At 39.3% G+C, this 23,505-nt stretch overlaps 1 protein-coding gene across 10 annotated transcripts; it reads right to left on the bottom strand.

Annotated features, from left to right (window-relative positions):
• Positions 1-3,106: 3,106 nt before the first annotated feature.
• On the bottom strand, positions 3,107-22,897 carry SPART (spartin). Of its 10 annotated transcripts, none has more exons than XM_064504923.1 (10): positions 19,277-22,660; positions 16,497-17,329; positions 15,208-15,405; positions 14,090-14,194; positions 12,124-12,253; positions 11,190-11,384; positions 8,137-8,295; positions 7,967-8,057; positions 6,985-7,007; positions 4,683-4,759 (listed from the first exon to the last, which is right to left on the bottom strand). In XM_064504923.1, exons 1-10 carry the CDS (start codon positions 19,290-19,292, stop codon positions 4,719-4,721), a joined length of 1,791 nt encoding a protein of 596 aa, XP_064360993.1. In that variant the 5' UTR covers positions 19,293-22,660; the 3' UTR covers positions 4,683-4,718. The 10 variants fall into 10 exon arrangements, with proteins under 10 accessions (XP_025954088.1, XP_025954086.1, XP_025954087.1 ...); XM_064504924.1 differs by lacking the exon at positions 6,985-7,007 and adding an exon at positions 6,882-6,942; XM_026098303.2 differs by lacking the exons at positions 6,985-7,007; positions 19,277-22,660 and adding an exon at positions 22,799-22,897 and having other exon boundaries at positions 3,107-4,759.
• Positions 22,898-23,505: the final 608 nt, after the last annotated feature.

Raw genomic sequence — 23,505 nt, 5'->3', positions numbered from 1 at the left:
TGCCCTCAGGATTTACTGAGTATTTTAAAGACATATATTGAAAACACATACCACACCAAACCAGTAACTTTAGTAATGACTTAGACCTAGTAGCATTCATAGCTAATTGAGTATACTGCCTGCAGTAGTAAAAAAAATAACAGCAATGGTGTTAACGAGTACTTTTTTCTTTTCAGTTTCTGAAGCAACTGTTTCCAGATAAACTTAACCAACCTACTGAACAGTTCTCAAAATGGGCATATTTAAAGAGCTCAGAAAGAGCCCTGGAATCACAAGAAAGTCTGAGAGCAGAGAGCAGTCTGTAACTGAGCTGTATCCCGGGCACAGTGTACTCTCTCTGCCCCAAGAGACTTGCTGGTGACCTCCTCTCAGGATACCTTCAGGTCCCAGCCTCAACGCAGGGATTACTAGGTGTCCTAACTAGGTGAGTTCTCAGGAACTAGGTCACAGAGTGCATGTAAGGATGAGCCCAGGCCACATTCGTCAGGTTGGCACAGGACAGCAGGTCTGACTATGTGCTTTGCCAGATGGTTTGGGAGCTGGAGTGGGGGAGGAGAAGTGTCTTGTGGACTGAGGTGTTATGTGAGTGGGTTAAAAATTTCAAACCAGCAAGATTCTTACCAATTATTGCAGTAACATAGTGACACTTGCAACACATGGGAGTTTTCTTCCATTTCTTTATTCCAAATAAATAGGTTAAAATTAGATATATGGATACCTATAAGTGTATTTCAGTTAAGACTTTTAATATGATTTTTAGGCTAAAATTTTCATTACTCATAAGGAGTTAGGAAACTTGGTTGCAACACAGTGTGGCTTGAGAAAAAGAAACTAAGGATCTTATACTTAAATGCATATTTTCACACTGTGTGAAGAAAACAAACACAGATAAGGAGTTACTTAAAAAGTAAGGTATACCAGTTACTGAAGGCAAACTTTCAGATCATGACATTAATTTTGACTTAAGGATTGAAGATTCCTTTCAAAGTATTATGACAACTCATAAGTTTTCTTTTTTTTTCTTTCAGAAGAATGCAGCTAACAGTAAAGTTAGTTACTTCAGTATCACCAGTAAATCAGCTATGATGAGTTGATAGCTGTGTGGATAAGGGGAGAACAGTGGTATGCTATGTATTTTGAATTTAGTAGGGCCATTGACATCAGCTCCTGTAGTACCCTGAGAGATATGGACTGGGTAAGCAGGCAATAAGGTGGGTGGAAAACAGGCTGGGCCATCAGGTTTAAAGTGTGATGATCAGCAGTACAGCTGCACAGCTCGGGAATCAGTATAAGGGACAGTACAACTTAACTCTTTATTAACAACCTGGATGACAGGATGGAGTGCACTCTCAGCAAGTTTGCAAATGATAACAAATTGAGGGGAGTAGTCCGTATGCTGGAGTGCAGGGCTGCCATTCAGAGGGACCTGGACAGGCTGGTGAAATGTTCCAACTGGAACCTCATGAAATTAAACAAAAGCAAAAGTGAAGTCCACCATTTGGGATGGGAAAACCCCATGTACAAGCTGTAGGCCAAAAGCTGGAAAGCACCTTTGCAAAAGAAAATCTGGGGGTCTTGGTGATCTTAAGTCAGCAGAGCAGCTTGAGCCCTTGTGGCCAACAGCCTCCTGGGCAGCATTAACTAGAGTGTAGCCAGCAGGTCAAGGGAGACCAATCTGTTCAGCACATGTGAAACCACATCAGGAGTGCTATGCTTAGCTTTGGGCTCCCCAGTACAAGACAGATGTGGACATACTGAAGCAAATCCAGTGGAGAGGGCTGCCAAGCTGGTCAGGGGGCTGGCATACATGACATATGAGAAGAAGCTGAGAGAGCTGGGTAGGCTCAGCCTAGAGAAAAGGCAGCTTGAGGAGATCTTATTGCTGTCCACAACTACGTAACAGGAGGGTGAAAAGAAAGCAAAGCCAGACTCTTTTCAAAGATGCACGGTGGATGGATGAACAGCAATGCACAGGAGTAATTTTGACTCAATGCAAGTGGAAAATATTTACCAACAGGGTCAAGCCCTGGCGCAGGTTGCCCAGAGAAACTGTGTAAGCTCCATCCTTGAAGATAGCCAAAACATGACTAGATGCAGCCCTGACCACTTGCACTGAGCAGGAGAGGTTGAATTAGAGACCCCTAGAAGTCCCTTCCAACCTACACAATTCTTTAGTGATTCTAAATAACTGAACCTAGTCAATATATTTTGGTGGAAAGTAGTTTTGTCAATTTTTTTTAAAGGATTACAGATTTACTTCTTAAGGGAATATCAAGAAATAGAGCATCCCAAAGTTTTTTTTTTAATAAGCATTAAGCAAAAACCTTGCAATCTAGAGGAATCCTTTCAAATGCATAGTTCTAGACTTGAGGTCAAGAACAGTTTTTAACCTACAGACCGGTGGAGATGCCAGAGAAGGTAGTGACATAGAAGAGGCATTGTAGGTAATCTTCTCCATACAAGACTTAAGTCAAATACTGTAGCAGAAAAACCTTTGAATAAATAAATTTGGAAATAGCAACGTAGTAGTTTGCTCTGTAAACAGCATTAGTAAAACTACTACTACGACTGCCATACACCAAGAGAGATGTTCAATGTCCAAATGAGAAACAAACAAAAAAAAGCTGGGAATAGAAAATAAACCTAAAATATGAGGCTTAGGGAGTCCAGCTTGTATAGAGGGTAAAAAAGGAAAGGCTGAGTTAACTCAGTATGTGAAGGCTGTTTTATATGGAAGGGGAATTGGGGAGAAGCCTATTGAGCTATATGCAAAAATCGAAATAGGGCGGTGAAGGAACATATAAATAAAATATTTTCCTAATATAAATGCAATTCATAACAAAAATGCTTTTGCTAGTATGAAATCTGTACTACTCTGAAACTGGTCACACTTGCCAACAGTGACAGATTACAACAAAAAAACTGTTATAATGTACTTTTGCTAGACCTTTTTACTGTGAAATATTTTAAGCTGTAGTTGATGATCAGGTTTCTATTGTAGATATACTCCAAGACTGCTTGTTCTTCTATTACTTCAGAAAAAGTCCTAGTTTTTCCACTCACTGATCCATACAGTAGCTTCACATTGTAAGAAAGCCAAGCACAGTTTAACCAATTTTAATTTAATTTAATTTTTATTTCTGTAAATCAGTCCAAGTTACACTTCAAGTGGTTAGCCCCTTTGTTTTACTTTTCTCACGCTAAAGTACACACCTATAATAACTACCACAAAATGTGCTGTTACTCTCCCAGTAGATATTTTTGTTACTGCATTTTTTTCCAAGCTGATATACAAATATCACTTGCTAACAATCATTCACCATTATTTTCTCCCATTATTTGATATGAAGACAAGTTGTAAATTGACAGTGTTCCATTTGCTGCTGGACCAGTCAAGACTAGAATGTATAGCAGCTTTAAAACCCACTAATGAACTTTAAATAAGCAGCAGTGAAAAAGGACATCTCAAAAGGAAGGAGGACTCTTTTCAGTTGTTCTATGTGGAGTTATTTCACACTGCAATAGGATGAAAAAGCTACACAGTAGTGTCTATTATATTCCATACACATCCAATTAAAGGTGCTTGTCTTCATACCCTTTAAAGATGTACCTTGTGCAACTATGAATTCATTGGAAAAAAGGTGCTGACTGTTAGAACTACTTCTTGAAGCAAATACTGCATGTCTTCTATTAGAAGTCATATATACTATGACTCTTCATGGACTGCCTGAAAAGTACAGAATGCATAGACATTTCTGGTGGCCCCTCCTGAATGTTTTTACAGAAAAATATTTTCATTTATGCAGAAATGCACTTATCTTCTCCATATAAAAATCTCAATTTCAAATAGTCTTTGAATATTACTTACAGTGCCAACTTCAGAATACATTTTTTCTAGAGATGCAAGTACCCACTTCTTAGAGAAAATGCTTGGTATCTTTGGTTTGGTCATATGCTGGATGGAAAAAATACTTTTAAAGGGAATGGCTATCTAGTTACCTGAGGTTCATCTTTCATTTCTTCTAATATGAACTTTGGATAAGATTTGTTTTCTAGAGAATTTCTTTTCACAGCCACTAAAAAGCCAAAGAATAAAACACAAAACTTAAATAAGTAGTGCATATTAAATAACGCTTAGTTTTAGTAAAGCTTAGTTTTTGTAAAACTAAACATAATTAAGAACAGAATTAGTCACCCTATTTGTTCACTATCACTGCCTTCTTTACAAATATAAAGTATTACAAAAATATTCACAATAATGTTTCTATACTATTCTACTGTTTCATATTATATTTTGAAAAAAAGTGCTTACAGAAGCAAGTTTATTAACTGCAAACTCATATCTTTCAAGCTGTCAAAATCCCAGTATCAATACAGAATGATGAATTAAGGCAACTTTCATTTTTCCTTGTAAGAATGCCTCCCCAACCTTTATATTTTCAGGTCAAATTAAGTAACAGTTGCTTGAAAAGTATAGTATGATTTGTGTTAAATCACAGTTTAGCAATATAGTTACTTCTAAATAGGAAGTTTCATCTCTAATGTAACGCTTTGAGAAGTATTTCATTGTTCTAATTTTTTATCCTTTTTCTCCTTATCCAATACTTTATATTCATCCAACACAGCATGGCCAGTTTCTTTTGCAGTTCTCTTCACAACAGCTTTGATACCAATGTTGTCAATGTTAAATGCTGTCACACCAACATTGATTGCAGAATTCATAGCATTGTCTGTAGCATGGCCAGCCTTATCTCCATACCTTAAGACAGACAACAGATTTGTAGATATATATAGTTAGCACTTTTTTCTTCATGAGAATTTTTTCAAAAGCAACAATTTAAGCATAACTGTGAACTAGCATTGGGTATTTATTTTCTTAAGTGCACAGCTTAAATGACTAAGGAGTAAAATTAAAAATTACTGAGTCATTTGAGTAAGCGCTGCTACTCTATCAGGCAGCAAGTTCTGAATTAATCATTTTCTCTTTAAGGATACCAGTATGGTTCTGTCCTTTTTCCTCAAAAACTCCTGCCAGTCCTTCCCCATAGTCATGAAGAAAGGATTAGAAGGCTTATCTAAATACAACTGCAAAAAGTATTTTTTATGTGCAAGCTTGGTCCCCCCTCGTATCCTGTATTCTTCTATTTAGTTTCTCCAGGACCAGAGCTTGCAGCTGCTCAGATTGCTCAGTCTGTACCACGGGTAGCAGCACTGAGGAGGAAAGAGGGTGAACACTGTCATAATTGCCTTCTTCACTGTTAAGACAAAAAAGGACCAGAGTCACCTTAGGCATTGCTTTCACAGCTGGTACCACCATTGCCAGAATAGTGCTTGGTTAGTACTTGTTCTGTATCACCCCTGCCTTTGTCTACATGGCATAGTGTGATATTATTTCTGGCATAGACCAACAGGCATTGTAGTTCAAAGTCCCCAAAGCAGTCTCACAAGTTAGTGTACCACTGTGACCAAGCAAATTAACTGAGGTCTCATGGGTGCAGAGAACTGCTGAAACAGCTATGCTCATATGCCAGAGGTAGCTAAAACGATTTGTTGCAGGGCCCCTGCAACAAATTCTATTGTGCAATGCAGACCTATCTAAAGTAGCCTGAAGTCAATACAATAGCAAAGGAGAGGAGATAAGAGAAAAAGAAAGAAATACTAAACAGCAAAAGCCTCAAAGCAGCAACCTTGAGGACAGAGTGAAAATTAATGATACATATAACCTCTCATCTCTCCATTTGGTTGTGGTCCACCTCCTTTATTTGTTAGAGGGGAAGTTAGCAGTCACATATCCTCATTAGATAAATTACTCATTTATGAAGAAAGGTAATGTCTTGATAGTAGTAGAGAGAGCAAACTGAAGGAGGACAGAAGTATAGTGAGAGCAGTAATTCCAGCTGTTCCAGGCAGCTAAACATTTCCCCAGAGAGCACTGTAATCAGCAGTTAGCTGAGTTGCCTTTGCCCTGCTCTTCTTTTGACCAGAAATTCTTTGAGGCCCTCAAAATAAGGCTAAAGAGAAGAACAGGATATCAAAGGATCCCGGATCTATCAAATTTTATCAAAAAAATCTCTCACTATCAGTAGAGTAACAATTACAGATAACAGCTGGAATCAATGAAACTGAATGGAAAAAACTAGTGTTTTTTTTAAATTTTGTTTTGTTTTTGTTTTTAATTCTCTGATAGAGTAACAGCCTTCAATCATCAACATCTGATTTACAGATCACAGAATTAGTCTCACAGCAATAGCAGTAAATATTTGCCAATGTGATTAGTTATTTTCACCTCAGGAATAATAAGCCAGTTTTCTGTAACACCAGTACAACAGGCAACTTCATTTAAAGAAAGATCATGGCTCATCTAATACAGATAAACTAAAAATCTCTTTAATATTTGATAGTTGATTTTTACCTTGCCTATCTCAATTGCATCATTTGTAACTTTTTTTTAAAGAAAAAAGTTGAGCAGATGCAGATACTGTAGTTATTTATGCCTTTGTAAAAACCCAGTAAGTTAGAAGCAAGATACTTTTGCAGAACTAGTACTTCTGCAGACACATTTTCCCCCCAGTTCTGACTGACTTACACTTATGACGAACATATCTTTATAACTCTATCAGGAAAGTTAATATAGCTAAGTTTTAGCTGGGTTTGTTTACATAAAGACACTGTGATGATGCTCCATTAGCACTGTTTACATTAAGTGGTTCACTGAAGTACTTGAGGGCATAAGTCTTTTGTCACTGAGGCAAAAAACAGCTTATAAAAGAGATATTATGTACAATTTTTATGTTTATATAGAATAGAATCAAAAGATGGAAGAAATCCTCAATTATCAAATATTGTAAATTCTATTGTAGTTAACTGCAGCATTTATTTACTTATTGTTTTTCACTCTTAAGGGCTGTTGATTGCTGATCTCCATATTTCATATTTTTATATCTAAAACAAAAACATTATTAGGAATTTATGTGAAAAGCGTACCAGCACAAAGCCTTCTGGCAGTCCTGTTGAAAACAAACATGTTAGCAATAAAGCAGCATTGATTAGCAGCTTGATATCTTGCCTCATGTCTGTAGCTTCCTATCTGAAATGCATTAGAACAGAACCCTGGATGTCAAACCACTAACTTCCATATTCTGTTGTTTACCTTGTTATCTTGTTTCCTGCTGCTAATGGTCTATATGCATTTTCAGCATCCCTTTTTTAAATCTCTTCTGCTACGCTTATCATCAACTCCATTTCACCTACATGCTTTTGCTTACTTTTCACATTCCATTATTCCTACTGCACTTTGAGGGGTGTATTTCATAAATTTTGCAGTTCTTTCATAATCTCCCCTTATTCTCCCTAGTATCTCTCACTGCACACAGTCAGCAACTTTGTTCCTTCCACTGTCTTAGTAACATGCTCCCAAATGTTACTATCCTCTTCCCCTACTACCTTTTTCTAGGAACATCTGCATTTTTGAAGTTGTGACTAGTGTCTCTTCCCATTTCGTCCTATTATTGCTACTTATGCTTTAGATCTCCTTACACAAATTTCTTTTTGTACCTCCTCACTTTGGTCTGATCTGCTGATAGTTGAAGTCACTTCTTCATTTTTCTTAAAATTTAGTTAAGTTCACATAAATTAAGGATCATAACTGAGAGGTTTCAAACTAACTTTTTTTGTAATGACATTATTATATTGTAGCAAAAAGACAAATTGGAACAGTATTTGTCAACATTGCCTGTAGCTGTAATACTTCTAGAACAGAGCTAGAAGAGTTTCAGAAGCATTGATTCATTTCATATTTTACATAAAGAGCACTCTGGTACACTTAACAGCATGTCATGTGCTGCATAACCAGAACAAAACAGATATTTTAGTTAACTTTCTTGCACTTCCATGAGCCTTGTTTGCCAGTATTCATATACAATGACAATATGTTGTAGAAGATGAAACTAATAAAAACATAACTTACTTGTATTTGACAGTTTTTACAGTCTCAGTTGAAACACTTTTAGCAATGCACTTGGCTGCACTTTCTAAACCTTGCCATACTGTTGAAAACCCTGTAAAAATGAACAGCTTGAGTTCATAGCACTGATAAATAACTTGGCAATTAAAGAAAGTATAAGGAATTTTGATTACCTTGAACTCCACTTGCTGCTACCACCAGAGCACCATCAAAAGTGGATTTACCATCTTTGTCTTTCTTAAGAGATTCTGGAACTAATTTGCTGCCATGCTTCTTCACATGTGGAGCCAGCTCCTTTCCAACACAGCTTGCTATAGAACACACTCCCTCAACTATTGTAAAATAATGGCATACAGATTATTTAATAAGAACACTGAACAGTTTTCTTTAAACCTCCTTACTTTTAATTAAGAAGTAAGCTTTACTGAAATCTAAGGTGTTACTTCTATTTTAATATGCTGATTCTGAAGACAGACTCTAATCCACACTTAGGTATCCAAAAGGTATAGAAGCAGCCTTATTTTCAAAATCTGAACAGCTGCAATTCCTAACAAACAAATAAGGTTAATATTGTGGCTAAAAGCACTTCAGAAGAAATAGATACTTGTCACATACTCTTATTTAAGGCACATTTGGAGTTTAATCCAGCAAGGGATGTCAAGGATAGCATGAAAGGCTTCTTCAAATACATCAGTAGCAAAAGGAAGACTAGGGAAAATGTGGGCCTGCTACTGAATGGGGCAGGAGCCCTGGTGACAAAGGATACATGAGAAGGCAGAGATACTGAATGCCTTCTTTGCTTCAGTCTTCACTGCTAGGACTGGCCCTCAGGAATCCCAGACCCTGGAGACTAGACAGAAAGTCTGGAGAAAGACAGACTTCCCCTTGGTTGAGAATTGGGTTAGGGATCACTGAGGCAAACTTGACATCCACAAGTCCATGGGCCCTCATGGGATGAGCCCATGAGTGCTGAGGGAGGGGGCAGATATCATTGCTGGGCCACTCTCCATCATCTTTGAATGGTCATGGAGAACAGGACAGATGCCTGAGGACTAGAAGAAAGCCAGTATCACTGCAGTCTTCAAAAAAGGCAAGGAGGAGGACCCAGGGAACAACAGGCCAGTCAGCCTTCCCTCGATCCCTGGAAAGGTGATGGAGTAGTTCATCCTGGATGCCATCTCTGAGCATCTGAAGGATAAGAAGGTCATTGGGAGAAGTCAGCATGGATTCACAGAGGGGAAACCATGTTTAACCAACTGGATAGCCTTCTCTGATGGGATGACTGGCTGGGTAGATGAGGGGAGAGCAATGGATGCTGTCTACCTTGCCTTTAGGAAGGCTTTTGACATTGTCTCCCATAACATTCTCCTTGGCAAGCCCAGGAAGTGTGGGCTAGATGAGTGGACAGTGAGGTGGATTGAGAACTGGATGAATGGCAGAGCTCAGAGGGTTGTGTTCAGTGGTGCGAAGTCTAGTTGGAGGCCCGTAGCTAGCAGTGTCCTCCAAGGGTCAATACAGGGTCCAATCCTGTTCAACTTAATCGTCAGTGACCCGGATGAAGGGACAGAGTGCACCCTCAGCAAGTTTGCTGATGACACAAAACTAGGAGGAGTGGCTAATACACTTGAGGGCAGTGCTGCCATTCAGAGGGACCTTGACAGGCTGGAGAGGTGGGCAGAGAGGAACCTCATGAAGTTTAACAAAGGGAAATGCAGGGTCCTGCACCTGGGGAGGAATAACCCCTTGCACCAGTACAGACTGGGGGCTGACCTGCTGGAAAGCAGCTCTGCAGAGAAGGATGGGGGGGGGCTTGGTGGACAACAAGTTGACCATGTGCCCTCGTGGCCAAGAAGGCCAATGGTATCCTGGGGTGCATTAGGAAGAATGTTACCAGCAGGTGGAGGGAGGTGATCCTCCCCCTCTCCTCAGCCCTGGTGAGGCCACATCTGGAGTGCTGTGTCCAGTTCTAGGCTCCCCAATACAAGAGAGACATGGAGCTACTGCAGTGAGTCCAGCAGAGGGCTCCTAAGATGAAGGGACTGGAGCCTTTCTCCTATGAGGAAAGGCTGAGAGAGCTGGGCCTGTTCAGCCTGGAGAAGAGAAGACTGAGAGGGGATCTTATCAATGTGTACAAGTATCTGCAGGGAGGGTATAGACAGGATGGGGCCAGACTCTTCTCAGTGGTGCCCAGCAATATGACAAGAGCCAACGGGCACAACCTGAAGCACAGGAAGTTCCATCTGACCATGAAGAAAAACTTCTTTACTGTGAAGGTGACTGGGCACTGGAACAGGTTGCCCAGAGAGGTTGTAGAGTGTCCTTCCTTGGAGATATTCAAAAGCTGTCTGGAGAGGGTCCTGGGCAACGTGCTCTAGGTGACGCTGCTTGAGGAGGGTGGTTTGGACTAGATGATCTGCAGAGGTCCCTTCCAACCTCAACCATTCTGTGATTTCAAGTGACTGTTTCCATTACTTTGTTATCTCCAAATTACAGGTAGGGAACAAGCTGGGGGTTTTCCTCATCTTGCCTTCTGGACAAGTCTTTCTTACAGTCTTATTTCTTTCTTAAAATTTGTTTTTCTCACCATCATTCCAACTTTTCAAAGCAGTTTTATCGTATCTGGCACAACTGGATTTTAAACACCAATGAGTCACTAGACACTAAATCCTAACATTAATACAAATAAATAACAGAATGAAGTTACTGAGGGCTGCTCTGATTACTCGGCACCTTTGAACACCAAGCCAGTTCTATTTGGAAGTCTATACCTAGACTAACAGACTTGTTTCAGGCATGTTTAAACTATATGTGCATGTGCACACATACACATACCCTCTATAGTGGTCCACTGTGTACCTTAGTAACTTGTGACTCTACAGCTTTTAAAATACATTATTAACTTAAGAAAAAGAAGCCATTTTGAATTAACTATCTAAAACCTTAAAAAAAAAACAGAAAACCAACCAACAAACAAACAAAAACCTTAAGACCATAAAAATACTCTGCTATAGAAACTATTCCTTTAAGAAAGGAAGACATGCCCTCAAGGGCATACAATAAAATTATTCCTAAAGCATGTTCTCTCACACAGGGGATAACTAAGCCCAAAAACTAATCTCCGAGTTTCATCAGATCAGTCCCTCCTTTAGTTCATTGGCTAGAGACACCAGTTCTCAGACTATTTATTCATTAAGGCAAAAATATATTGTGAGATGAAACATTTTACCTAAAAATTGGCTGACTTTCACAGCTCCTCCAGTAGCCTGTTTTGCTACATGAAGCCCCTTTGCTACAGCTGGATTGACTTCCAGAGGTTTTTCTTCTGGTTGAATGTGTTCTCGCAGTTTAGAAGCTCCTTTGTGGATAGCCTTGCCAGTATATTCTGCTCCTTTCATTAGGCCCCAGCTTACCCAAGATGCACCTTCAAGACAAATTATTTTTCTTAATATGTGCAGAATTTTACAGACTAGAATTCTGAAAGCTTTCCTTCCTCTGCTTCTGCAGCACTGCCTTTAGCAATACTTCTGATTGTAGTCTGCAATTACACACTTCCCCGAGTGGGCCAGCATAAATTCCTGCAATGATTTCTGCTCCTACACCACATAAATAAAATGAGATGGAAAAATGTAAGTCCACTATAGCCAGCCTTCACCAGACACTCAGTTTCTTAATGGATACTCAACTCCGAACAGGGTCAACAGTAATAATGCTGCACATATCAATGCTATTAGCATTCTGAATATGTAAAACCCAATCTTCTGTCTTTTCATTAGCCCTTCCAGCAGCTTCATATTTCTTGTGATCTGCTGGTGGTCATTTATGCATTCCAGTGTTTATCTGCATAAACCACAGTAAATGCACACTTTAACATAACTGCTTATACAAGAATAAAACTGTTCCATCACAGTGGTTTGAGTCATACACGGCGATAACCTAATTCACATGCTTAACTTAGGAGTCTAGAACATTTGCTATAAACAAATCCTTTGCTGGCAGGGGATTCAAATTCTGCAGTTTTAAGAGAACACATCAAAGTATCTTTAGATGACTACAACTGGAAGTGGTGAATAACCATTTCTGATCACTTTACCAGCATACATGCATTTAAGTATTACTCACAGAGCTCTGTATTTAATATAATCCCCTTACTATGACAGTACCTGACAAGATTCCATGGGCAACTTTCTCACTCCATTCTGGCAACTCTTTCTCTTTTTCCTCTCCTTCAGCTTGTGGTTGGATATGTACAATCTGAGGCAAGTTAATCACATCACTAGAGGCTTCTGAAGGCTAACAAGTGAAAGTAAACATCTGAGAATCTACTTCACAAGGTACCAAGATTTTTTAGATGGTCATACAGATCTGTTATGGAAAAAAAAGCCAATGCTGTGTGTTCCTCCAACAAATGTACAGAAAGTCAATGGAAGTTTGTGATTCAATCACTTTCCCACAGAAAGGCTGTATATTAAGAAAAGCTTATCAAACAGCTAAGCATTCTCTGTAAACTTTCTTCAGTTACAATGAGAAGACTTGCTTGCCAACAAGGCTGTCTGGTCAAGTAACGAAGTAGGGGTAGCTGACAGTACGATTTAACTAGGAGAAAAGATAAAAATGATAGATGTATAAGTATCTTATCTTCCCAGAGGGAAGTCAACTCTGTTTTTCAGTATGGGAACTGCAGTCCCTTTTATTCATCTTTGGCCAGAGAATCCAGCTGCACTAAAAGAATACAGCTGTTCTGGTTGTTTGCTCCTCATCTTTCCCTCTCAAATTTCTAAATAAAGGAGATTATTCATTCCATGTGCTGCTGATGCTTTTGCAGATTGGTACAGCCAAGGAACATTTCAGAGCTGTGCATGATACTGCTCCCCTTGGGTGGATAGATTCTGTGTGAATTTCTCTCAAACTTGAGAGTTTCTGGAGTAGACAGTCATTAGTTATTAGCAACCACAGTCACAGTGTTGTTAGTGTTTCTAATAACTGTACCATGACTTTACATAGTTTTTAGACAAAGAATAATTGAACTTTAACTAGAGAAGGCAGAAAAATTATAATAAATTTAGTTTTTAGATAGGATTCTACAATATAAATATCAAAAAGTAAATGTTTCAATGATTTAAAACAGCACTGATTAACAACGGATACAACAAAGACCTTTTTTTCCTTCTAGGAATGCTTTCATACAGGATCTTCTAGATGAGAGCTATAAACAGAATAGAAAACACAAAACAATAATATTTGATATTACATGGAGCCCTTAGATTCCCCTAATTTATTTTTTGAAAATAAAAATAGGATCCTGCACAAAGAAGGCTGTTGCAGAAAAAAAAGAAAAAGAAAAAAAAACAGTAACAGGAAAGACTAGCTTAAGTCTTAGTAACTTGCTACCCAGAAGGCTAACAATGTATCACTATTATTTTGTATACACTTGTATCATATTATTATTCTTCTTTCCAGTATCACTGACTTGTAGCATACCATCAATTACCACTTGACAGTGGCGTGAAATCTTGTTTTCAAGATATGTTTCTGCTTTTAGCATTTGATTATTTTGCAGAAGGGGTGCAGAAGTAATCTTAATATACAGAGCTATAATTAAAAAAAAGGCAAAAAAAGCAGAAGAGGAGAAAAACCCACAAAGTACGCTACAAATACAATTTAGTAATATCAAAGTTTGGGTTACCATGTAAAAAAGGGTTCAGTGAGCCTCTGCTAAGGAGCAGAAATGGGTTCTCTAATGTGAAAGACAACTCCATACTATACATATAGTTGTTAATTACATCTGCAGGCGTACTATATAAAACAGATAAACAGCCAGCAGACTAGGCTTTGAAATGTTTTGCCCAAAGGAAAATTTAGACTTTGCTGTATGACAAAATTTTTAAGATTCCAGAAATCTGCTACTGATTTTTAGAATTTAGAACCCTGCAGTAATTGAACAAACTTTAAGTTAAAGGGGAGGGGTGGGGGGTAGGATCAGGACATGTGGGATATGGAAGCTGGTGGGAGTATAAACTGCTGCTGTCAAGCAAGTCTGGAATCTCAGCAGTTTTGAGTTGTATTTCAGTGACAATTTATATTGTTCACTAAAAAAAAAAAAATTAGAATCACTATCCCAGAATTTACCTGCACTTTGTGGCCAGACATCTCTTTTAACTTATCTTCAAAATGTGCTCTCTCAGTTGCTGGGAGCTCTGAAGATAACCCTACTTTCTCATGGGATCCTGGCACCTGTGACATTGTATCAGGGAACATTAACAGAAACATGGAATTTTAGGACAATAAGGGATGACTATAACCTGAACTTCTATGCAGGACAGATCACGGAATTTTACCCAGTGTCTCCTGCACTGAAACAAATCAAAACATCACACAATTGTGTAGTACTTTTAAAGTTAAAATTAGTGGCCTCTTGTGCTAGTACAGTACTCTGCTGAACTCAACAGGATTTGTAACATAACCAAGCTCCACCCAAGTGACATGTTGCAAACTGGATCCTTCCAAGTCACTGTATTCAAGTCAGTGATTCAACAAGATGGTATCTTTCATGGAAAAATATACTCTCGTTATTAGCTTTTAAGTGGTTATTGATTACCATTCTTCCTGAAATGTTGCTCCAATGCTCTGTTACAGCCATCATTAATATTTTCACCTTATTTCCAGTCAGTGTTTCTGACTGGATCGGGCCTTTGTTGGATTATGTTTTTTCTATTTTCCCTCTGCTTAAAATTCTGCTACAGTAAGGCACCAGGTTAATCTCTTCTGAGAACCCATTTTAAGGCAGATTTTTGAGGTATTCAGTATTTTCACAGCTCTTCTTTGAAGCTGCTTAACCTTTTTAAACTGTAGACGTACTTGGACACAGTATTTCAAGAATGGTCTCATTGAAACTATATACAGAGTGCGTGCACGCATACTCCCGGAAGAAATGTGCTTTCTCCTGAACAAAAATTTTCATTCATACCTATGTTCTGTTCTAAGAAAACAGTGAAAATACACAAAATGACCGTTTCTTTTCTGTGCTTACAGTTTATTTTAAAATTTCTATCCTCCCTATCTTATGGTACACACAGTTTCATTCCTAGGTGTGCTTAATCTTGTCTACATTATTTATTTCACATTGTTGATCTCACCAAATAAGACACAGAACTTTGCAGTTTTACACAAGTAAATATAATCAGGAAAATACACTGACCATTTCTACCTTTTATTATTGGTTTAAAAGAGGCAGCCCTGGAATTTACCTGGATTCGAAGATCAGACATCTGTTTTAACAGATCCTCAAAAAGCTCTCTGTCAGCTGCTGGAAGTTCTGAAGACAACACTACTCCCACGTAGGACCCTGGCACCTGTGACATTGTGTCAGGGAACATGTAGACTCCAGTACTGCAGCACAGAACAGGAGACTGATTACACATTAGAGGATACATCCAGTCACAAACCTGGAAAAGATAAGTACATAAAGGAAAGATTATTTCTACAAATTAAAGGATCCTTTTAAAAAGAAAGAAAAAGAAATGTACCCATTAGCACTGAGAACTTAGTTTTCTATACAGTTTAATAAGCAAAATAAAAGCCTTATGCCATCCTGAAAAAACAGGAACACAGACAGGAAACTCCAACAAAAAAGTCCGTGGTTGTGAGAATATCATCCTTGATTAGCTTTGACACTCTAATATAGAGAAAATACTAATTCTCATAGAATTATAATTCAGCCTGGTAGCCTCTTAACTGAGGCCTAGTTATTGACACAGATGAAGCATTCAGACAAACAAATCAGGATTCACAGTGCCAGAACAGGTTTGTATGGCAGAATAAAGAGAGGCTGTCATTGGCATAGCTACTGCTCGGGAATGCCAGCAGAGGTAGAGAGGAGTGAGTAGAACCCAATACCACAAAAGGTTTTTCTGTTTCTTAAAGCTTCCTCTTCACAGATAAGACCTCCCAGAGCCAATCAATCTTAGCAGCAGCAAAGAGATCCAAAGTCAGAAACTGACCAGAAACAGTATGTGTTACAGAATATGCCCAAATGAGCAAGCAGGGACTAGAAAATCCAAATAACGTCTTTTCCATTTGTAGTTCAGAGCAGATCAACATTCTGAATTATCAGTTCTCCAAGTTAACTGCAGTATCTGATCACTGGTTCAGACAAAGAAGCGAGAAGTGCATAAACCTATTTTATGCTGAAATATTACAGTCAACATGTCTTCTCTATTTGAAGAAAAGGAAGTTAATTTTATAACATGAACAGAAGTGTTAGGCCAACTCCCTTAGGAAATGGAATTCATCAAAACAGTAAGCACTCAAGAACCTGGGGAACACCTAGAGGACATTTCTCAGAAAAGTCATACAAATGTACATTTGCAGATAACCGTTTCCCCAACATGAAGAAATTCCTTCACATTCTCTCACACAGCTTTAGGCTCAGGAAAGCAAAAGCTTAAGATGACACCCATTTAAAATTTTATGACATTTTTGAAATATAATTAAAGAAGAAATTTATTTTCTTGTTTTATCGTGCTTTATTTGTTACCTGAAGAAACGCAGGTGGACGATTCCGGGCTGCCTCACTATCTGTATCCAAGAACTTCACGATGCGTAGATATCCAGGATATGAAGGAGCACTAACTTGCCCATCAGGAGTCACAAAGAATATCTGTACTCCTTGGGGAATCAAGATCAGCTCATCTGCATCCACTCCCAGACTTTCAAGGGGAGGTGGCTGATTACACTTTCTGTAGTAGTCCTCACCTACAGATGAAAACTCCCCAGAGTCTGTGCCATAAGACACAGTAAAATGGCCATCGGTAGCTTGAGGCGTGTAGGCAGGAGGTGCTTCATTTGGCAGACAGAGAGGTTTTGGTGCTGATGGACTCACAGCTGGAGTTTGTCCCTCCCTCACAGTTGCACCACTTCTGCTTGCCACAGGTGGCTGGCTTGGCGCAATCAGAGAATTAGGCGCAGGAGGTCTTTCTGGCTTCCCTTTAGAAGGAATAGATGGATATAACATGGGCACCTCAGCAGGGGCACCTGTTGCAGCAGGACTTGTTTGCACAGTGGGGGTGTCTTGTTCTAGAACACTGAGTCGAGCATGAACATTTTGCAGGGTCTCCTTCATCTTTTGTTGCATCTGCCTGGCGGACTCCCACTGGGATCCTACGCATACAGGACCCTGCGATGGAATGCTAATTCCTCGGAGCAAGTGGTCAAGTCCTTGCTTATAGTAATTTTTTGCCTCTTCCTTCTGACCCAGTTCATCTGTATTCAGTCCTTTACTGATAAATATAAAGGCTTTCTGGTACTCTTCATTAATAGCTTTAATATTTGCATCTTCTTGCATAACCGAATCCTGCACTTGTTCCATTACTGCAAATTGAAATAAGAGTCAGTAAGATAGTTCATAGATGAAACGAAGCAAAATTTACCTTATAATAAAACGCCTTCTAACTGATTGCTAACAGTGTTCATACTGAGTGTATTATCACACAGATATCTAGTTGCTTGGTACAAAGTCTGATTTGTTATGGTTATCTCCTATTAACCTTTAGATTTAGGATAAGATTCCAAGGTGGCACGGAATTTAACTCTGTAACCATCAAATCTAATTACATCACAGACATGTATTTCTTAAAAGTTAAGTATCAGAAGAATACAGAGATGCCTGGTATCAAACCCTCCATCTAAAAAAGTCTTAACAGCAGTAGCAAGTTGTGGAGGAAAGAAAAAAAAAATCTAAATTTACTTTTGAAAGTGTTTTCCAAAAAAACACCCAAGGCGTTAAAAAGCTCTGTTAACAATCTATCTATTTAAATAAAGGCCTGAGCTTACCAACTCAGTACATTTTTACTATATGATTTAAGGGAAAGCACTTAATAGATTTAGGCAAATCTTAGTATTAGTTGGTGTCAACTAATACCAACACACACAACTGGAAGAAATATTTTGAACAGTTAAAGTTGTGCTTTACAAAATGAAAACAGTAAAATCTTGCATTAAGGGAATTACTGATTTTCTTTACAGTGTTTATAAAGGCAGAAACAAAAGTGGCGTTTTCCCTCCCTTGCTCCCCAGATGACAAAAACCTGATGTGCTTATATGTACAAAAGACTCTAGCTTTCACTTTCATTTTGTAATGGATTACTCAACCAGCTAGCCTCATGTATATTTCAACAGCTGAAGAGCAGAAAAGAATCCCATAGCTTATTTGAACTTTAAAATGTGTACAATCACTGTTTTAACTAAATGCAGTTCTTCAGTCTTGTTTAAATGCAACTGTATAAATTATTCTTGGATCAAGGCAATATTTACAGCACAAAAAATGTAAAAAAGTTCCAATTAAATTTTCTGCTGATAGCATTGAGATTCAAAGAAAAAAAGAAAAAAAATCAGACTATTATACCAGAATACTCAACTTGGAGAATAACAAAAATGGGATACTATTTAAATGGGAAAGAACCTACATTTTCAAGAGAAATTGCTGTAAGTTGGGAAGAAGAAAGGAGATGAGAAATGGCTATGAGAAAGGTAAGTGAAATCCAAAGGAAATGAGGAAAGAAAAAGATGCTTCCATTACACATACAGAACTATTAATGCCACTGTACAAAGCATTGGTGAGACCTCGCACAATGCTAAGCCACATTCAAGAAAGCTGCATCGAAACAGGAAGAGAAATAAAGAAGGGTAACTGAAATTTTCTGATGAATTAATTGCTTGTCTGCAGGGAGAAGAAAAATATGTTTGGCTTATTGAGCTAGTAAACTGGAGAGACTGGATTAGGCTCTATAAATACACTGGATGAAAAGTAAAGAACACCTGAAGAAAGTAAGCCATGAAAGAAGAAAGGAACTATTGAATACAAACTTTTGTTAAAATCCTAAAATAGTACCTGCATTTCAGTTTATTTAAGCTCTCTTCTTGTTTTATGCTATCAATAAAGCAAAAGGAAAAAATTATAAATGGGAAAATATCCTTCCTCTACTCAACAAAACCTACAAACTTTTAAGAGTTGCAGGTCACAGAGAGGTGCACCAAGATGCAAAGTCTATGTACTGTGCCCTATTCCCACATCCTTTATGAACAAAATGCAGGTAGCACTTACGTGAATGAAGCATCTCTAGCCACATGACAGAATTATCATGTAATCTGGTACGCTTCTATATTTCTATGATGTGGCATAATCATCCTTTGTGCAAAGCCACTGATGTGTGCTTTTCAGTTCAATGACAGATAAGTAGCTAGAAATATTACAGGAAGCAGCCATGGAGCTTCGAGAAGGCAGCCCACGTGGAGCGGGTCACAAGCCACTCAACTCACCTGGCTTGCAGCCCATTCTCTATTATGCAGCAGAAAAATGAACCTTGGGCTGGAGAAGCTTTTCTGGTTGACCGCAGTCACCTACTAGCTATAGGCTCAGCATCTTTGATTCAAGCTGAAGAACAACATTGGCATAAGAATGTGCATTTAATAACCACCAAAGACAAAGATTAAAAGTTATAAGCATGCTTCTGATCAGTAGAACAGCAAACAATTATACTGAAAGTAACTGGAAAGAAAACCAGCAAGATGGTGCATAAAGCTGTATTCTTATAGGAAAGGTTATATGACATGGCCAAATGGATTTTGTGACCCAGAAGATCCTTTCTCATCATTCATAAAACATCCATTGGTTATTAAGGTCCCCGGTAATGAAACAGTATAGACATTAATCAAGTATATGGAATAATTTAAGATATGTATGGTCAAATCATTTGTTAGCAAAAAAAATGTAGGGACCGCTAAACCACATCATCTTGTGCTGACACTTGTATATAGTAATGAAAATCACTTTTTTCATTAAAGAAGTATAAAAATTAAAAGCAATTTTACAGTGAAGAACTTCAATTTAAAAATTACTGAAAGCTTCCGAAACACAAAAAATGTTTAGGAGAGTGAGAAAGACTACAGCTTAACCTAACATCACAGTTTACTTCTTTTTGAGCCAAACTCGGTATTTCAACACTTTTAGTGGCTCTGAAGCCAATTCTGTAACAAGTCCCTTACTGAGTCTTAAGGCTTTAAGTAAGCAATTCACTTGTGTGAACACAATTCAGTCTCATAGCCTTTTTTGCCCCATGTGTTTGATTTGTTGGGCTAAGCCAAAGATATTACCCAGAATTTAAGTATACCTTTTGCTCATGATTATTAATATAAAACAAAAAGCAACATCTAGTAAAACACAGAAGTCATAGCTACATTTCAGTTTAAGGCTGAATTAATTTATTATTCATTGTATGCCTGTAGCACTGTCAACAACATTGTTCTTGCTAAAGCACAGGCTTTGTTAACACTAAAATAGATCTGTAAGAAAACAGAGATGTCAGCATGATCAGTGTATAGTGGCAGTAGTGTATGACCAAGCATAGCAGAGGTACATAAGCCAGCCGGCTCAGCAACTCTAAGCAGCAGGAGTGTTATCACTCATCTCTGATTCTTGTTTGAAACACCTTGAATTTGTGGTATCTGCATAGCACAGCTGCTGTCAAACTATGCATTTTGGTGGCAATGCACTTAAAGATGGAGGAAGGAACTCACAGTAGGGTTTAGGTTTAGCTAAAGATGACTAAAAGCCTGAAGAGCTGAATTTAATTCATTCTTATTCATTGTTTTATTAAAATAATAGACATAAAGAGGAATGAATAAGTAAGATAGGAAGCCACCTTCACTGAGAAAATTGTATTTAATCTTGAGATAAATTAATAACTGGAAATAGGGAAGTTATACAAAATAATGATAGTATATCAAAGTAAACAAGGCAGCTGAATTGCTCTCTCTCAACACAAGAGCAAAGAAATATTCTCTGAAAAAGAACATTTAAAGAGTAATATGTTCCTATGCTGTCAAGCTCCTTGTTTATTAATTAAGATCATATACTGAAAATAATGTAGTATTTAAGTACCTTGCATGCCTTAATATTTATCCATAAACCATTTATGTGCTATACAGCATCTTCTTTCCTCCATTTTAAAGCTGGAATGGATGGCAAGGTGCATATTGCTAAATAAGAGAGAGCGCGAGCCACAAACCAACCTTTGGTCCCATGGCTGGATGCACAGATTTGCCCTGATTTGTACTCCTTAGCACTAAACAAGATTTAGAGTAACTTGTCTTTGAGAAAGCTGGTCCAAAACAGAGCTAAAAAAAGAGCTAACTGGCACTGTAGATAATCATGGATCAGTCCAGTGCTCACACTCATTCCTTAGCACCACAGAGTACATCTGTGCTGATAAATGAAAAGGGGCTAAGTGACTTGCCCAAGGGAGGCTAAAGTGCAACAGGGAAACTTTGGTTCAATTTGTTATTGTAGGCTAATACCTCAACTACTTGGCCACTGATCCTGTGAAGCAGCACACCTAAAAAAAACCCACTTCATTTTAAAAACAGCTAAATTGCGGACCTCACTGCCAAAAGGTAACTTTGAAGCCTAAAGCTTATTAAGAGGATTAAATATCCTGACTGACAGAGGTCTCTAACTCCCTGTTTTTGAAGTTGGGGGGGGGGGGGGGAGGGAATGGGGGGGAAGGAAGGCAGGGAAGGAAGGGAGGAAAACAAGCAAACAAAAACCAAAACAAATCCCTTAATCCAAGGCCTCTTCCTATATGTCCTTAATCTAAGACCGCTTCCTATACATCAACTGTTTTTCTATCAGTCATTGATTTCAAAGATGAAGAGCATGAATGAGAACTACAATGCAGACAGAATTGTTTAAGCCTTGTTTTTTTAGGGAAAGAGCAATTAAAAGATTATTGGTATCTTTTGAGAATAATGAAAACATACTGAAGTAAACCAAGCATTATAAAGAATTTAAACTAGTAAGACAGTTTCTAGCTGATAAATGTAGGTATTTTTTTCTTTTATGTAAATCAGTTTATTTAAAAGTAGTCCTTACATTTTTCATTATGTGGTGGCTTACAGCTAATTTTTAAGCACTTAAGGCTAGATAACAGCAACTGAACAAAAAAAGTAAGTCAGTGATCTGACCTAACATGGTAATTCCTTCTCTCTTACAATCACTGAAGTCTTTGGTATAGCCTCTATCTTTTAACAGTTTATTTATACCACCTTCTTACGCCAAGAACCTACATTCACCTAGCCAGCATATCTAATTTTTCCCCCCTTGGTATTGCTGCCATCTCAAGCCTATTCTGTCCCAATAAATGCACCTCCTTCCTGACCCCGTGCTCTGTAGTCCCATCGATTCCTCTCAATGCAGCGTTTTTAGGCTTTTGAGTCCTCACCTACCTGGCACTTCTCTAGAAAGGAAAGGGAAAAACTAGTAAGACAGGTAATTCCTGTGCTGCCCAGCACTTCACAGTACTCAAGTACAGGAAGAAACATTGTCACAGTCTCGTACTCGGGGGGCAGAAATTCAGCCAACATCATGGAAAATTTAAGAGTTATGCAAGATCGCTATTTACTACGCTGCCATTAGCAGCGGACCTGTCAGTTTCCAGTCATGACCCGACAGTTTGCCACACGCAGATAGAAACACGTCGGGCTCCACCCACATGACATGAATCTTTTAAGAAGGACGAAATACAAGGAGCAGCTTTCCACACCTGCAGGTCGACCCGCGTTTCCCTGCGCGACAGGACGCGCTACCCGAGCGCCCGCTGCGGGGAGCCGCCGTTCTCCCTGGGGCCGCCCCCCGCCCAGCCCAACCGCCTCACCGCGGCCCAACCGCCCCCGCCACGCTGACGGCTGCCCGCGGAGCCGAGGCCGAGGCCGAGGCCGAGGCCGAGGCCGAGGCTGAGGCTGGAGCTGGAGCTGGAGCTGGAGCCGGGGCCCGGCCACGCTCACCGAGCCGCACCACCGCCGCCGCCGCTGCCTCTCGCGTCAGGCAGCCGCGCGCGCTCCTCCCCTCGGCGGCGGGGCGGGGCACGCGGCCGTGACGTCACTGCGCAGCCGTTGGCGGCGGAGGCGGGGCGGTGGTCTAACGGCGGCGCGGGGGCGACGCGGCGGGCGGTTTCGACCGCCCGGCGGTGTCAACTGCGGTGTCGCAGCGGGGTTTTCGAACTGGGAGCGGCCTCTGCTCCGGGTGGCGGGCGGAGCCCTTCGGCAGCGGGTGCCCGTGTGGGGGGAGGGCAGGAGACACGCGCGCGTGAGGAGAGACGGTGCCCAGAGCACTGTTATAATATCTGGTATTAATAAATCCGAGATTTGAAATACGTGGCTCTGAAAACAGGCTTCGTGACTGGTGCAGGGAAAAACAGCAGGATATCTTCCTCTAAGCGGGGTGTCTAGTTTTGTATTTGCAGCCAGTAGCCAAACAGGAATTAAAAAAAAAGGGCTAAAAACTGATGATCATTCCAAAGCTTTAAAATCTTCTCCTTTTATGTCACATATTTCAAATTTATTTTGACTGTTACTTCAAATGTGGTCACGAAGTGAATTAATTCTTTGTTAGGAGAGATGCCTTGTTTGCGGAGGTGTTTTTTTTAAGATGAGGCCCCTTTCTGACCGTGGGGAACCTGAAGTAGGCTGTTTCCTAACCGTATCATCTGTGG

Source organism: Dromaius novaehollandiae, chromosome 1, assembly GCF_036370855.1.
Source record: "Dromaius novaehollandiae isolate bDroNov1 chromosome 1, bDroNov1.hap1, whole genome shotgun sequence".
NCBI classification, from domain to species: Eukaryota; Metazoa; Chordata; class Aves; order Casuariiformes; family Dromaiidae; genus Dromaius; species Dromaius novaehollandiae.
Note: the sequence above shows the minus strand (reverse complement) of the source record. Positions and strands in the feature narration are given on the sequence as shown.

Excerpts from the sequence above, each read along its gene's own strand:
- SPART (XM_026098299.2), bottom strand. Across the intron at positions 15,406-16,496 it reads GTCCACCTGCGTTTCTTCAG|GTTTGTGACTGGATGTATCC; the intron begins GTAACAAATAAA and ends TATCTTTTCCAG. Across the intron at positions 8,296-11,189 it reads GAAAGTCAGCCAATTTTTAG|TTGAGGGAGTGTGTTCTATA; the intron begins GTAAAATGTTTC and ends ATTTTACAATAG.